Source organism: Prionailurus viverrinus, chromosome A3 (assembly GCF_022837055.1).
Source record: "Prionailurus viverrinus isolate Anna chromosome A3, UM_Priviv_1.0, whole genome shotgun sequence".
NCBI lineage: Eukaryota > Metazoa > Chordata > Mammalia > Carnivora > Felidae > Prionailurus > Prionailurus viverrinus.
The window spans coordinates 22709065-22726309 of NC_062563.1; the positions used below are offsets into that span (position 1 = coordinate 22709065).

At 49.8% G+C, this 17245-nt stretch overlaps 1 protein-coding gene across 8 annotated transcripts in view; it reads left to right on the top strand.

Moving 5' to 3' along the window:
* Positions 1-17245, top strand: part of SOGA1 (suppressor of glucose, autophagy associated 1) — an 85634-nt gene that overhangs the window by 48058 nt on the left and 20331 nt on the right. For 6 of the 8 annotated variants that reach the window (XR_007150809.1, XR_007150810.1, XR_007150811.1 and 3 more), the window contains exons 7-14: positions 713-838; positions 1793-2023; positions 7977-8081; positions 9025-9192; positions 10706-10957; positions 12147-12218; positions 13481-13551; positions 14910-16260. Coding sequence is in view for 5 of the 8 variants with exons in the window: in XM_047852234.1 (XP_047708190.1) it covers positions 713-838; positions 1793-2023; positions 7977-8081; positions 9025-9192; positions 10706-10957; positions 12147-12218; positions 13481-13551; positions 14910-16260 (2376 nt within the window). In the remaining 3 variants the exon portion in view is untranslated. The remainder of the gene's footprint in view (positions 1-712; positions 839-1792; positions 2024-7976; positions 8082-9024; positions 9193-10705; positions 10958-12146; positions 12219-13480; positions 13552-14909; positions 16261-17245) is intronic. The other 2 variants (XM_047852231.1, XM_047852232.1) reach the window with 2 other exon arrangements.

The window sequence follows — 17245 nt, forward strand, 5'->3', positions numbered from 1 at the left end:
AAATAAAGATAAACATTAAAAAAATTTTTTTAAACAAATACTTATAAACAGAATTTCCCCTCAAAATGTAGAGTTTTACTGTCTTTTTCCTAAGATTTTATTACATAGTCATTACAAGCAATGAATAACTATAGCAAAATCCCTAAGCAGCATTGCATAAAGATTTAAAAGAAGTCAGGATCCCAAGATTGTCACTTGGTTAACCGCTGTCCACATTGAGTATGTGTGTCCGTGTCCTTCCTGTTTTTCTGTGGAGGTATATATCTGTCTTTTTGACTTTTTATTGAAGTATAACATACTAATGTACCTACAATAAAGGACAGTATCCTTACGTGTACAGTTGATTAGATTTTTACACGTGTGTAGACCTATTAACCACACATATTAATCCCCTTATCCGAGTTGTTTCTAAATTTTTGCAATTATAAACAATGAGACAGCGAACATTTTTGTGAATCAGGCTTAGCTTTCTCAGTATATTTTCCTCAAATGCATTTTGAAGAGAGAAATTATCAAGGTGAAATTATAATAATAGCTAGAATGATGTGCACTCTTTTGCTTGATCTTTATGACAGTCTCCTGCAGTAGGGACAGCCATTGTGCCTGATTCGTGCTCAATGGTCAGCTCAGGTCCCGCTTAACTCTCGTTCTCTGACCGCAGCTTCTGTCCCCCTCCTGCTGTCTCCCTCTGTGTCCCTCACCCCTACCCCAGATCAAGGAGCTGCAGCTGGTGTTGGCTGAGGCCCATGACAGCCTCCGGGGCCTGCAAGAGCAGCTCTCCCAGGAGCGGCAGCTACGGAAGGAGGAGGCCGACAACTTCAACCAGAAAATGGTCCAGGTGGGTGGCGTCCAGTGCCCCCGGCCCCCTGCACCAACTCCTCCTTCTCTTCTCTGAACTGAAGGCAGAAACCTTAGGGCTCCACGGGTCTTCAGAAGACAAGGGTATCGGGGAAACCTGAGTCCAGCCCTCGCTGTACTTGATTGAGCTGTACTGGGCTGGAATCCTGGGCTTGTCCTTGGTGGTCTGTGTGACCTCAGGCCAATCCTGTCTCCTCTCTGGGCCTCAGTTTCCCAACTATGAAATACTGCCCCAGCAGAGCCAAAAACCTGTGGCAGAAAGGTCGTAGGTCTGGCTGGTAATTAAGGCAGATAGTCTTGCTAATAGAAAGCTTAATAGAAATGTATAAGCCCTTACTGTATGTCAGGTCCATGCAATGCTCTTTTCACACATTATGTCCTTTAATCCTTAGGCTTTCCCCTATGAGGTGTCCCAATTTTACAGATGAGGAGACTGATGACCAGGGAGCTGCAGCGCGTTCCCAGGGCGAGATTCTAATCCAGATCTCTGCCCGCTCTCAGCCATGACCTTGCATTCCTTCCTGGGGAGTTGCATATTCTCACTCCCGGCATGCCCTTTGTTTTCCACATGGGTCACCTCTTCCTGCCATCAAGGTTCACCTACCCGGGTTCCTCATTAAATGTGAAGAGTTCCCATGAAACTTTGGCAGCCAATATGTGCTCATTATGTGATGTCATGGCTTTTATAGTGAGACAGAGTTGGGTTCAAATCTCGCTTCTCACTGATCTGTAACCGTGATTGCTGCTGCTTTTGAGTTTCTCTTCTCTGGGGTTTATCTTAACAGAATGAGCTGATAGTGGTGGAGCCCCTACCAGGGATCACCAACAGGCACCTCCCAAAGTTTGCTCTCTGTCTTTATCTGAGGCCTGGAATGGGATGGGGCAGAGCTGGGAAGACAGCCGTGGGGTGCTCATGCTCTCGCCCCCCTCCCAGCTGAAGGAGGACCAGCAGAGGGCACTCCTGAGGCGGGAGTTCGAGCTGCAGAGTCTGAGCCTCCAGCGGAGGCTGGAGCAGAAATTCTGGAGCCAGGAGAAGAACATGCTGGTGCAGGAGTCCCAACAATTCAAGCACAACTTTCTGCTGCTCTTCATGAAGCTCAGGTGGTTCCTCAAGCGTTGGCGGCAGGGCAAGATTTTACCCAGTGAGGGGGATGACTTCCTTGAGGTATGTATGGTTCCCCTGGGACTGGGACTGGAGCAGGGGTAGGATGGGGAAGATAGGTCTAGAGGGACACCCAGCTGGCAATGACACAGCCCTGAGGCTCATCTACAAGCCATCAGCTTTCAGGCTTCCATCCCTGCATTCATTCCCTCATTCAGCATCTGCTTGTTAAGAACCAGCCCTGTACTGGGTCCTGTGGCAGGTGCTGGGGATTTTGTGGTGAAGACAGACTTGCTCCTGCCTCACCAGGAGAAAGTCTCTTTGGGGGCTGGTAGATCTCTAACACCTCTTTAATATTTGTCCATTTCCCTTTTTAAGAAACCTCAGAGTCTTTATTTATTTCGTTTAATGTTTGTTTATTTTGAGAGAGGAGAGAGAGAAAGAGAGAGAGAGAACACGAGCAGAGGAGGGGCCGAGAGAGAGGGAGAGAAAGAGAGAATCCCAAGCAGGCTCCACACTGTTAGCACAGAGCCCAACACGGGGCTCGATCCCACACTGTGAGATCATGACCTGAGCCAAAATCAAGAGTCGGATGCTCAACTGACTGAGCCACCCAGGCACCCCAACAAACCTCACAGTCTTTAGCAGGCAACAAGATCTAGGTAAATTTAATAATCTAGTTTCGCTACTATTGTATTATATGCAAATATAGTATCTACTGCACATATTGTATATATTGCACACATCTTAAGTGTATAGCTGATGAAGTTTTGTTGTATACATCTGTATAGCCCCTACCCAGATCACACAGAGCACATTTCCAGTGCCCCAAAAGACTCCCTCCTGTTCCAGAACTCTTTTCATTTGGCACAACTGAAATCCTATACATATTAGACAAGAATTCCCTATAACCCTCTCCTCTGGTCCCTGGCAGCCACCATTCTACTTTCTGTCCCTGTGATTTTGTCCACTAAGTATCTCAAGAGGAAGCATGCAGTTTTTGTCTTTTTATGGCTGGCTTAGTTCACTGAGTATAACATCCTCAAGGTTCATCCACATTGTAGCATATTGCAGAATGTCCTTTCTTCTTAAGGCTGAATAATATTCCATTGTATATATGTATAAACCACATTTTGTTCAACTTTATTAAGGTATAATTGACACATAGAAGTTGTATATATATAAGGTGTACAACTTAATGTTTTGATATATGTATACATCATAACATGATCACCTCAGTCAAGCTAACTAACATGCCCATATCACTTCACATAGTTATACTTTCTTTCCTTTCTTCTTTCTTTTTTTTTTTTATGGTGAGAACACTTAAATGCTCTCTTAGTACAATACAGTACCGTTATACAATATAGTATCGTTAACTGTAGTCATCATGCTGTACATAGATCTCCAGAACTTATTCATCCTGCATGACTGAAACTTTGTACCTTTTTTTTTAATGTTTATTTATTTTTGAGAGAGACAGAGAGATCGAGTATGAGCAGGAGAGGGGCAGAGACAGAGGGAGAGACAGAATCTGAAGCAGGCTCCAGGCTCTGAGCTGTCAACCCTGAGCTGGATGCAGGGCTGAAACCCACGAACCATGAGATCATGACCTGAGCTGAAGTGGGACGCTTAATCAGCTGAGCCACCTAGGCACCCCTGAAACTTTGTACCTTTTGACCAACATCTCCCCATCCACCCACTTCCCTTCCCTTGGCAACTACTATTCTGCTTGCTGCTTGTATGAGTTGGGCTTTTCTTCCATTCCACATTTAAGTGAGATCTTGCAGTATTTATCTTTCTGTATCTGACTTATTTCACTTAGCATTAATGTCCACTAGATCCATCCATGTTGTCAAAAATGGCAAAATTTTCCTCTCTTTTATGGTTGAATAATATTCTATTGTGTGTGTACACACACACACACACACACACACACACACACACACACGTTTTCTTTATCCATTCATTTGTGAACACTTATGTTTTTTCTGTATCTTGGCTATTGTGAATAATGCTGCAATGAACCAGAGAGTATAGATTTCTCTTTGAGATCCAGATTTCATTTCCTTTGGATATGTACCCACAAATGGGATTGTTGGTTCATATGGTAGTTCTGTTTATAATATTTTTAGGAACCACCACGTTGGCTTTTTTTTTTTTAATGTTTATTTTTGAGAGAGAGAGAGAGAGAGAGAGAGCGCGCGCGCAAGCGCAAATGGGGGTGGGGACAGAGAGCGAGGGAGACACAGAATCAGAAGCAGGCTCCGGACTCTGAGCTGTCAGCACAGAGCCTGGTATGGGGCTCAAACTCAGAACTGCGAGATCGTGACCTGAGCTGAGGCCAGACACTTAACTAACTGAGCCACCCAGGCATGTCCATATTGACTTATTTTTTTTTTTAATTTTTTTTTCAACGTTTTTTTATTTATTTTTGGGACAGAGAGAGACAGAGCATGAACGGGGGAGGGGCAGAGAGAGAGGGAGACACAGAATCGGAAACAGGCTCCAGGCTCTGAGCCATCAGCCCAGAGCCTGACGTGGGGCTCGAACTCACGGACCGCGAGATCGTGACCTGGCTGAAGTCGGACGCTTAACCGACTGCGCCACCCAGGCGCCCCATATTGACTTATTTTTAACCACCATATCGATTTTATCTGAAGCCCAGTTTTGGCTGCTGAGTTAGATGCTCCCCCACACCCTACAAAATGAATTGGAGGCCACATAGCCTATATTTTAAGTCAATTTGTCTCAGGCAAATCCTCCATATTTGGTAAAAATCTTTCTAGTCATTTCCATGTGCTAGACTAACAAAGAGAAACAGAAACTTACTTTAGAAAAAACATAATAATGTGGGGCGCCTGGGTGGCTCAGTCGGTTAAGTGTCCGATTCTTGGTTTTGGCTCAGGTCATGATCTCACAGTTCATGGGATTGAGCCCCCTCATCAGGCTCTGTATTGATAGCGTAGAGCCTGCTTGGGATTCTCTCTCTCTGCCACTCCCCCCTGCTTGCATGCACATGTTCTCTCTCTCAAAATAAATAAATAAGCATTAAAAAATAAAAAGAGAAATAAAATTTTAAAAAGGTAAGCATAGAAAATGAAATAATTTATGTACCTGTAATTAAGAGAAATACATACATTTACTGAAATAGACATAATTAATAAGATATAAACATAACTAGGGGAGCCTGGGTGGCTCTGTCAGTTAAGCGTCCAACTTCGGCTCAGGTCATGATCTCGCGGCTCGTGAGTTCGAGCCCCACATCTGACTCTGTGCTGATAGCACAGAGCCTGGAGCCCACTTCGAGTTCTGTGTCTCCCTCTCTCTCTGCCCCTCCCCCACTCACTCTGTCTCTCTTTCTCTCTCTCTCTTTCTCAAAAATAAATAAACATTAAAAAAATTTTTAAAAGGTACAAACATAACTACATACATTGTAAAAATAGATATATACACACGTATAAATATTATATGAAGTGCATGTGTAGAAATATGTATAAACATATGCATATAACTATATAAATAATAAACTTGCTATACATTCATACCCTCAAAGAATATATATGTCCATTCTGTATAATGCAGAATTATACATGTGAATGATAAAAACCCACAGGTATTGAGTATGGTGTTCTGGGTACTGTGTTAACTACTTTAGGTGGATTATTGCATTTCATCTTTACAAATATGCTATGATACAGAGATAATTATCATTAGATAAAGATCGTTGATTCCTTGCCTCAATTCTGAACTCCAGAAGCTCTGAGAGCTATGTTTTATTGTATCGAACTCAGTGGGAAAAGATGGGCCTGACATTCATTTGGCAGCAAAACCTTTATTTATCCAATTTCATGGTAATATTCATATGTTTATAGAGGAAACATCAGTGTGCTTGAGCATAGAGTGTTACACCAGACCCGACTGGGGCAGTTCATTTGTACAATATACAATGTAGGTACCACATTCTCTTTCTAAATCCCCTTTCATTCTGAATTCCAAGCACACCCAACCCCAAGGATTTTAGAGAAAGAATCGTGCACCTGTGTATACAGACAACCGAAGTCTGTATGTTTAGATACTTGTGACCAGCGACAGAATAAGGTGTTTGTTCAGGCAGGCCCTGCTCCCCCTCACATACTTGCAAGCCTCAGTGCCTGTCCTGACACTAGAAACCCTTCTTCATTTGGTTTCTAGGACATCACACTCTCTTGGGTTTCCTTCCACCTCACTCACTGGTTGTTCCTTCTCCATCTCCTTGGCTCGACCCTTCTTTTCTCCCTGACCTCTCTTTTTTTTTTTCTTAAATTTTTTTTAATGTTTATTTCTTTTTGAGACAGAGAGAGACAGAGCATGAATGGGGGAGGGGCAGAGAGAGAGGGAGACACAGAATCGGAAGCAGGCTCCAGGCTCTGAGCCATCAGCCCAGATCCTGACGCGGGGCTCGAACTCACGGACCGCGAGATCGTGACCTGAGCTGAAGTCGGACGCTCAACCGACTGAGCCACCCAGGCGCCCCTCTCCCTGACCTCTCTTAATGTCAGAGTCTCCAAGGCTCAGCCCTTGGGTCACATCTCTCCCTTACCTACACTTACTCCCTTGGGGAGCTTACCCAGGCACATGGCTTAAATGGCCTTTCTTGCACATTGTGAATCTATCCAGAATGTATTTATTTAGAGTTTGACCCAGCCACTCTACCCTCCCTCTCATCCCTCCCAGCTGAGCCACCGTCACTTCTTGCCTGGATTGTCACTGCAGCCTCCTACCTGGTTTCCCTGCTTCTGCCCTTGCAGTCTTCCACCAAGTATCTTGCATTTAGAAGGATACGAGCTGAGCATCTTGTATTCAGGTGGCATATATTCCGTGTGGATGGCATCCCCTGCAGTTTTGTGAAATGGGGTTCTGTTGCTGCAGTGATCTCATGAAACTGAAAGTCAGGTTGGCATCACTGCTCAGCTCACAGTCCTCCCCTGGCTCCCGTTTTACCCAGAGCAGAAGCCAAAGTCCCTACAAGTCCCTGGCCTGGTCAGCCAGCCTCGTTCCCTGTACCTCTCTCACTTCCTCCCTGCCTCTCTTGCTTCCCTCAAACAAACGTGTTCCCACCTCAGGGCCTTTACATTTGCTGTGCCCTTTCCCTAGAATTCCTAACCTGCAGGGGTTCACGTGGCTTATTCTTTTACCTCCTTCGGGGCGTTGCCCAAATATCCACATCTCTCTAAGGCCCTCCTTGACCACCCACACGCACCACATCCCAAATCCTTTGCTTGTTCTCTTTCTTCATGGCATATCTCCATGTGACATTCCAAACATTTAATGACATTCATACATTTCACTTACTTGTTTGATTTCCTGCTACTGGAAATGAAAGGGCTTTTGTCTGTCTTGCTCACTGATATATTCCCAGCTCTGAACAAAGGGCCTGGCGCATGATAGGTATTCAATAAATATTTGTCGAATCAGTGAGTGGATACATGAATGAATGATGGGTGAGCACCCCAGTCAGAAGCTGGCTTCCTTCTGCGTCATTCCCATCCTGAACCTAGTACCCTGGTCTCCTTGGCTGGCTCTGGACTTCTGCCCCAAATCCATCCACAGCAAACCAGGATGGCTCCCTCTGTCCACCCAAACCTTTGGTTGGCTTTATCTATAATTATGGGGGTGCCCATGGTCCTTTTATTGCACCCACAGGGCCTACCTTGACCCAGCCTGACAACGTGGTTAATTCTGAGTAGCTCTCAGGGATGCGTCACGGCCCCTGAGCCAGAAGAGGTGGTAGAGAAGGCCACAACGGCCTGCGTTTCCAGCTGTGTGCTCTTAGGCCTAGGTGGTGAGCAATAGCCGAAGTTAAAATTTGGGAAATCGGTGTTGAACTAGAGTAGTTCATCCTGAACCATAAACCCCCATTCTTTCTTCCTACCTGACCGTGTAAGACCCTTTCTATCGGGGCCGCTAGCCTGAATCCCTTCCCCGATGGCGAGACTCCCAAGCATGATACCCTTCTACCCTCCGTTGAATGTAGGTAAATAGCATGAAGGAGCTGTACCTGCTAATGGAGGAAGAAGAATTAAATGCCCAGCATTCAGATAACAAGACCTGTACAGGGGACAGCTGGACCCAAAACACGGTGCGTTCCCAGCCTGTTCCCAGTCCTGTCCTGCCCATGGTTCGTGTATTTAGCGATCACTTCCTGCCACCTTCTCTGACCTGTCTTGCATGGGGTACTAAAGCTTCAGAGGATTATTGCCTGTTTACTGCCCCAGATGCTTAGTGCTATGGGGTTCATGAGTCATCCAGGGTAGTGACAGATGATGGACTGTGTGGTCACATGTAAGAGAGCAGTTAATTCTGTGTGGATCACAGAGAAGGGGTAATAGGTGGTGGGTTTTGAAGGATGAATGGGAGCTAGCATAATAGAGAAGGGAAAAGGCCCTTTTGGACTGAGAGAATTGTATGCGCAAAGGTGTGGCAGGGTATTCTGGGATTGGCTGAGGCTCGGGATGTACATAGTGAAGGTAAGGACATCAAGTTGGAGGGTCATATGAAGAGAGGCCTTGTGGTCTGGAGTCAGGAACCGTCAAATCAAGCCATGGGGCAGAGAGAGCAATGGGGTCAGGCTCCCAGGTTCATACACAGTGAGCGTGGGTAGGTGGGAAACAGGTCATTGACCAAGGAGAGAAGGTTGGGACTGAGTCAGGCAGTCAAGAGGCTGCGTAGTTCGTATTTCCCATCTGGCCCATGATGGGTTAGACAAGCAGATCTTGGGCAAGGAGAAAGACTCAGGGCCTAGACTCTACAGAAGCTCAAAGAAGCCAAGGCCCACCTCACATTTAGGCTGAACAATAATTGCTGTAGCCTCGGGGGTTTTTGTTTATGTGAGGCTGGGGAACATGTCAGGCCATGGCTGGGCTTGTCATGCCCATTTTATGGGTGAGATGACCTAGGGAGGTCATGCGGTTTGCTCGAGACCAGGTAGAGTCCTAGGCTGGACTCTGGGTGAGTGCTCCCAGCCCAGGCTCCCCTTCCCATGCCTTCGAAGCTCCTGACCCAGGCCTTGCCCCCATCTGCAGCCCAATGAGTATATCAAGACACTGGCTGACATGAAGGTGACGCTGAAGGAGCTGTGCTGGCTACTTCGGGATGAACGCCGTGGTCTGACTGAACTTCAGCAACAGTTTGCCAAGGCCAAGGCCACCTGGGAGACAGAGCGGGCAGAGTTGAAGAGCCATACTGCCCAGGTGAGTCCCCCACCTGTCAGAGACATTTCCCCCTATGTTCCTCCCTCATCTAAACCCTCACAGCTGTCAGATCTGGAAGCATAGGAACCCCTTCACTTCCTCTCGTGGCCCAGGGATGGCAAGATCATGGCTGGAATCATACAGCAAGGGTACCAGAAACACTGGAGCCTGGGATCATTGGGCCAGGGAAGGAATGTGAAGGACTGACACATGGCCTCGGGACATCATAGGCACCTCTGTTGCACCATGGGTTCACAAGTGAGGCCAGATGCTTAAATGCCTGTCTGCACCTGGTGACGGCCTTCACACATGGCTGGGCTTCTCCCTGATGTATTCATTCACTCCCACCTCTCCTCATAAGAATCCCCTTAATCCTTTGCTACCTGGCTTTGTTTTGCTTCCTCCCCACAAACTGGGGGACTCCCCTCCCCACAGCCCAGGGAGATCAAAGGAGCCTTAACCAGGAGCCCTGGAGCTGTGGTCTCTGTTGTGTGCCCGGAGGCAAGTCGTTGCCCTCTTGTGGTCTGAAAAGTGAGAGGGTGGGTTTCCTCCCACTCAGAGAGATTGTCGTGACCACCACCACCACCACCCCCACCTGTCATGACTCTTCAGGTCCCAGCTTCCCCAAGCCTGTCCCTGCTGCAGGCTGCCTTCCTGGGCATCGTGGGCCCCTTGGGGGTGTGCACACTGATGATCTCTGCTGGACAAGTAATGAAACAAACACAGAGGGGTTAAATTTCTTTCCCAAGATCATCCAGCTAATAGGCAGCAGACCTCACCTTTCTCCCAATTCTCTGTTCCTCCTGCCTTCTCATTACCATGACCCCAACCTTCTTCCCAGGGTTCACACACTTCTGGCTTCCCGGTGCCACCCTTCTTTCCTCCTAACCCTCCCTGCAGAGCTCACAGCTCCTGCCCTGTCTGCACATTTCACTGTTCCTGCTGACCCCCCACAACCCAGCCATTCCAAGTGCCCCTGCACACTGGGAAGTGGATTGGCCCCTATGGGGGTTAACATATGAGACCACAGCCTGGGGGACTTGGGGTACACTGATGCTTGAGGCTGCATATTTACCTCCTGCCACCCTGAGTCTTGGTGCCACGAAAGCCATCACTCTGGGCTGATTGCTGCACACATTCATTTTGTGATCCTGGGTGCGTGTCCTGCACTCACCATAAACCCAGACCAGTTGTGAGAGTTGATGAAATATGAGAAGCAATAACCAGGAACCCCTGCTGTTTTGTAGCTATGTGACCTGGGCCAGATAACCTCTTCGAACCTCTTTCTCCTCTCTATAATATCAAAAAAGGTAGTTGTCTTGTTGAGATTTCATGAGGATACTGAGACAATGCTTGGGAAGCACAGAGCTTGGCATGGAAAGAGGTCCCTGCAAGCCTTGATTGTGAGGAGGGCTTAGTTCTGAGTAGGGGGTCAGCAGGTGAGGGGTCTTCAGGGCTGAGAGGCAGGGTCTCCTGGTGCCAGACACCCAGTTTGCTCTTCCTTCTGCTGCAGATGGAGCTGAAGGCTGGCAAGGGGGCTGGGGAGCGGGCAGGGCCCGACTGGAAGGCAGCCCTACAGAGGGAGCGCGAGGAGCAGCAGCACCTGCTGGCGGAGTCCTATAGCGCTGTCATGGAGCTGACGAGGCAGCTGCAGATCAGCGAGCGCAACTGGAGCCAGGAGAAGCTGCAGCTGGTGGAGCGGCTTCAGGGTGAGAAGCAGCAGGTGGAGCAGCAGGTAAAGGAGCTGCAGAACCGCCTGAGCCAGGTGAGGCCTGTCCCAGCCCGAGCTGGCTCCAGCCACCGCGGGGACTCACTGTGGGAAAAGTCCGGGGCTAGGATCTCCTTCAGTTATAGCTGGATCCAGGTGCTCAGAGAATGCAGAAGGCGCTAGGTCTATCCGTCTGACAGTCTCTCAGGCTTGCTTTCCTCTGCGCTTTATTCCTAAGCAAGCTGTCACCAAATATGGTTACTGTTAGTTGTGTACTCATCTCTTTACAGCTTACCACTGGCAATAGAGAGTTTTCCTCTTCCATAAGGCTGATTGGCCAGTTGTAAGTCATGTGCCTACCCCTAGAGCCCTCCGAATTTGAGAAAGTTAGAGTCCTCTGACCAAAAGAGGGGGATGGGAAAAACCATCATTGGCCATTGCGCCCCAGTACGGTGCACATCATGCACCCAGCTGCCACCTACCAGGCTGCTATGCGCCATTCTTTATTTTGACTTTTTCCTTTGTTTTACTTTTTATTTTAATTACATAAATCAGGACATCATCTTTATATAAGACCCAAATATTGCAAAATCATACGCCAACCCACTTCTTCCCTTTCTTGCTACTTAAATTTATGTTCACAGAGATCTTTTTAAAAAAAATTTTTATTTATTTATTTTAACTGTCTCTTTATTTTGCGGGGAGGTGAGGGGCAGAGAGAGAGAGAGAGAGAATCCCAAGCAGGCTGCATGCTGACAGTGGGGCTTGATCCCATGACCAAGATCTTTTTTCTTTTTTGAATCAGTGATGGAATCATAAGATACGTATGTTTATATTTGTTTGCCTCTTTCATAAAGAGCCGTTCACAGCAGAGTGTAGAGGTCAGTCCACTCATTCCATCTACCTGCTGCTTAGCATGCCCAGTATGGGGCCCCCACTCTGACGTCATCCAGCTGGTGCTTAGCTGACCTAGCTGGTCCAGGAATTGCAGCATGAATTAGCGTAGCAGTGACAGCGGTTACCGTATAGAATGATGGTCTAAGGATGCCTGTAAGTGGCTGCTCTCATGGCCATTTTCCAAATCCACCTTTTGGTGGCGCGGAGCCGCTGCCCACTGGGAAGATGTCTCCAAGCCCATGACTGGGTCCTCCGGGCTACAAGCAGAGCCTGCAGAGTGGCCTGCACAGAGCTAGGGCCCGCTCACCAGCTTTACCCGCCACTGACCACCCTCTTTACCCTTGCCCAGCTACAGAAGGCTGCTGACCCCTGGGTCCTGAAGCACTCAGACCTGGAGAAGGAGGACAACAGCTGGAAAGAGGTGAGGGGGTAGCAGGCCATCCATGTTCTCTTGGCTCCTGGCTCCACTGCGAAGCCCCTCGCATGTGGGAGAGGTGACAGGGACGATGCTAACTCTGTCTCACAGGTCATACCCATGCACTTTGGGCTCCTCGATCCTGGCATCTCTACCCCATAGTTCCAGCCAGTGGTTGGGGACTTGTGAGGAGCCCCCTGGCAGTGTCATCCTTCCATGCCTGGGAGAGAGGCTGGGTGTCTCTCCGTGTTCTTGGCCAGGCCTTTGCCCTCTCTTTGGTGTCGCTGTGCCTTTCTGAAAAGCAAGGCCTCTAAGAGCTGTGTGATCTTGAGCAAGTCACTCTATCCTTCCCTGCCTGGGCTCCGGTTACCTCAGTGGTAAAATGAGAATCACATTCTGTGCTGTAGCCCAGCCCTCTTTGTGGAGACCAGTTAGGTCACGTCGGTGACATTTGCTTAAGCCTCAGGTGCATTGTCCACATAGCAATATTCTGAGTAAGGAAACAGTGGGCATACAGGCTCTTTGCTCATGACAGCCCGAGGAAGTGGTGTGTCAGGGGATTTGGTTGTAAGCGACAAAATTGTGGGGAGCTGAGGCAGGAGAGGATTTGACTGGGGCTCAAGAGGGCTGGTGACGCAGGTTCTGAAAACTTGTGCAAGTCCCAGGGGACCTGCTCTGGAATGAGGGTGAGACAAGCCCTGAGCAGGAAACGTCAGGCCGCTGCTATCACTGCTAGCTGAACGTTGGCTGTTGGGTGCTTTGTTGTTGCTACCACATTCAGAATAACTTCTTTTTTTTTTTACATTTATTTATTTTTGATAGAGACAGAGCACAAGTGGGGGAGGGGCAGAGAGAGAAGGAGACACAGAATCGGAAGCAGGCTCTAGGCTCCAAGCTGTCAGCACAGAGCCTGACATGGGGTTCGAACTCACAAACTGTGAGATCATGACCTGAGCCGAAGTCAGACCTTAACCGGCTGAGCCACCCAGGCACCCCCAGAATAACTTCTAAAAAGACTCTTTCCCAGGGTTCTTTCTTGGATCCCTGATTGACCAAGCCTGGATCACATACCTATGGAGGGAGTGATAGATGCCCTGTAGCCAGAAACTGACCAACAGGGATTCCAGACCGGTGCTGACCTCACTCCTGCTCTACAAGAGGAGACTCAGGCGTGGGATCCAGGGTCGGCTCCCACACCGACCTCCTGTCACCTTCCCTTGGTGTGCTGGTGGCCAGAACTCACTTTTCCTGCCTCTCTTCCTTGACAGACGCGGAGTGAGAAGATCCTCGACAAGGAGGGGGTTTCTGAAGCTGAGCTTGGGGGAACCGCCTTAAAAAGGTGCTGGCATCCCCTCCCCCTGCCCTGCCCTGCCCTGCCCTGCCCTGCAGCCCCTCTCCTGTCCAACACTTCAGGCCCTCTCCCTGCTCCACTCCTTGTCTGTCTTCTTTCCCTTGCCCCATGTGTCCACCACAGCACCTCAGCAGAGCTGATGGAGCCCTGGGATGTGGTTTCTATGGAACTGAAGCCACTGAGAAGCCAGGAAGCTTGGGACAATTAGAATTCCAGCCCTTGATTTTTCTTGTTTGTTTGATTGTGGATATGTGGATATGTATGAAAACCTGGGACATCCTAGCTGGGAAAGAAATTTTCAGCTCCTCTTGGGGTTCCTTCCTGTGTCTGGAGTTAGGGGAACCAGACTGGGCTATTCTTGGGATTACTGAGCAGTTTCCTCTGGGCCCAGCCCTGAGCTGTGGCCAGGGAGATCCTGGGGCTATCAGGGCCATTCCTCCACCGTTACAAAACCCTGAATAGAATGAGAGCAACAGAACCCCATCTGGGCCATGAGAGGAACCTCAAGCCAGTCAGGCCCAGGGTAAGAGGGTGGGCTCCGGAGTCAGCATGTGGGGCTTGAATTCCAGCTGTGCCATTTCTAGGAACGCGACCTTGGGTGATCCTTCCCATCTCACTCGAGTGGGAACCGTAGCACCTGTCACCTAGAGTCCCTGGAGGGCCGAATGGTCTGACCTCTGAGATGCATTTATGTGCACCTGACACTGGAGGTCGTCAGGCAACACAGGTGCCAGAGGTTCAATGGCATCTTATTTGGGTTTCCCCAAAAGCAAACACAGGATTTGAGAACTTGTCTCAAAGATCCTGAGACAAGGATTTGAGTGCAGGTCGTTTATTTGGGAAGGGATTTTAGGAAACACTGGAAGTGACACAAGGAAGGGAAGGCAGCCAACAAAGGGGGATGTTGTCATTCCGCGGACAACCAAAGCTCAGTTTCGCTGAGGAACCCTGGGAGCCCGAGTGGAACGTGCAGCTCAGAGTCACCTGTCCGAAGAGCAAGGAGGCTGGGTACTGAGCTACCAACTCCCACCCATTGTTTGCTGGGGGCTGTGTGTAGGGGCAAAACTCTGTGATATTTGTAGCTTCCTCTGCATGGAGGCCAAGTGTGCTCTTGCAGTCACGAAAAAAGCCCTTTGGTGGAGAATGGCAGGTGTTCGGAGTGTGCTGTGTTGGGTGTGTAGGTGTGGGTGCGGAGGCGATGTGGGGCAGAGCACCGATAGCGTCTCCCACAAGACGTGAGCAGGACGGTCGTGGTCCCAGCTGTGGACCAGCGAAGAAGACCAGAGTGCCTGCTCTCTTTCCATTATCTTCCACTAACCTCGCTCTTCCTCCTCTGCTCCTCCTAGGACCAAATCTGTTTCGTCCATGTCTGAGTTTGAAAGTTTGCTCGACTGTTCCCCCTACCTTGCCGGTGAAGCTGCCCGAGGCAAGAAGCTGCCCAACAACCCTGCCTTTGCCTTTGTGGGCACCCAGCCGGTGGACTCCGAGAAGGATGCCCAGGAACAGCCAGGGCTCTCGCCGCGGGACTGCAACCGCCTGGGCGCCCTGGGCTGCCAGGAGCCGGCAGGGAGGCAGATGCAGCGAAGCTACACGGCTCCTGATAAGACGGGTATCCGCGTGTACTACAGTCCCCCAGTGGCCCGGCGCCTGGGTGTCCCCGTGGTCCATGACAGGGAGGGCAAGATCATCATCGAGCCCGGCTTCCTCTTCACCACCGCCAAACCCAAAGAGTCAGCCGAGGCTGACAGGCTAGCTGAGAGCTCCTACAGCCGGTGGCTCTGCAACTTCTCACGGCAGCGCTTGGACGCAGGCTCGGGGGGCAGCCCCTCTGCGGCAGGGCCCGGCTTCCCGGCAGCCCTGCATGACTTTGAGATGTCTGGCAACATGAGCGACGACATGAAGGAGATCACCAACTGCGTGCGCCAGGCCATGCGCTCGGGCTCGCTGGAGAAGAAAGTGAAGAGCACGTCCAGCCAGACAGTGGGCCTGGCCAGTGTGGGCACGCAGACCATCCGCACGGTCAGCGTGGGCCTGCAGACGGACCCACCCCGCAGCGGTCTCCACGGCAAGAGCTGGTCACCTCGCAGCTCGTCACTCGTGTCGGTGCGCAGCAAGCAGATCTCCTCCTCCCTGGACAAGGTGCACTCGCGCATCGAGCGGCCGTGCTGCTCGCCCAAGTATGGCTCGCCAAAGCTCCAGAGGCGGTCCGTGTCCAAGCTGGACAGCGCCAAGGACCGCAGCCTGTGGAACCTGCACCAAGGCAAGCAGAATGGCTCCGCCTGGGCCCGCTCCACCACCACCCGGGACAGCCCTGTATTGAGGAACATCAATGACGGGCTGTCCAGCCTCTTCAGTGTTGTGGAGCACTCGGGGAGCACGGAGTCTGTTTGGAAACTGGGCATGTCCGAGGCCCGGGCCAAGCCTGAGCCTCCGAAGTATGGCATCGTGCAGGAGTTCTTCCGCAACGTGTGTGGCCGGGCACCAAGCCCCACCTCGGCGGCAGGGGAGGAGAGCACCAAGAAACCGGAGCCCCTCTCCCCAGCCAGCTACCATCAGCCAGAGGGCATGGCCAGGATCCTGAACAAGAAGGCAGCCAAGTCAGGCAGCAGCGAGGAGGCCAGACTCTCGGTGCTCCCCCAGGTGGGGAAGGATGGTGTCCCCCGGGATGGAGATGGAGCCACAGTCCTTCCCAATGAGGTAGGTGGGAAGGGCCTTCTCTTTTTTCTTGTCTGGGGTGTTGACTTAACGTCCAAACTCTTTTGGCTTTCAAACTCAGGAATATGGTTGTGTGTTTCAAAAAGTCTTTTTGCTGGTCTGGAATGGGGGGTTAGTGGGGCACTTGGCTGGCTTAGTCGGTAGAGCACGTGACTCTTATTCTCAGGGTCGTGAGTTCAAGCCTCATGTTGGGTGTAGAGCCCACTTTAATGAATGAATGGAAGAAAAGAAGGAAGGAATGGGGATTGGAAGGCCCCAGACCTGATGGATACATGGTCTGAATACAAGAAACTAGTGAACATGACTTATCTGACCACCACACACCAGAAATTGCTAGCATCCCCTCCAGGGAAAAGGTGTACTCACTGCTCTCCTGCAACCCAATGGAGCCAGTATGTTTGGTTCATGAGAGCCAGTTGTGTGCATCTCTGTGTGCAGTAAAGCACCTGGAGATCGGCCACAGTAGGAGGATTTACACCATGAAAATTGACAGGTGCTCCAAATCAGGGCTTCTCCCCTCGCTCCTGGAAAACTAGTTATTAAACATTTTCCGGGGCGCTTGGGTGGCTCAGTCGGTTGAGTGTCCGACTTTGGCTCAGGTCATGATCTCATGGTTCATGGGTTTGAGCCCCGCGTCAGGCTCTGTGCTGACAGCTCAGAGCCTGGAGCCTGCTTTGGATTCTGTGTCTCCCTCTCTCTCTGTCCCCCTACCCCCGCCCCCCTCCACTTGTGCTCTGTCTCTCTCAGTCTCTCAAAAATAAATAAACGTTAAAAAAAAAATTTAAACATTTTCCCACACACCCCAGCCTACCCCCTAAGACTCTTTGCCTAAGTGCTTCTATTTCCTCTGAGAATCTTTTGCTGCACATGCCACCCCTGCACCCCCAGATATCAATTTCAGATTTGGTTAGGGATTATTTGCATGTTAGTAAAAGAATGCATATAAATTAGTTTTCCAGAAAGGGAA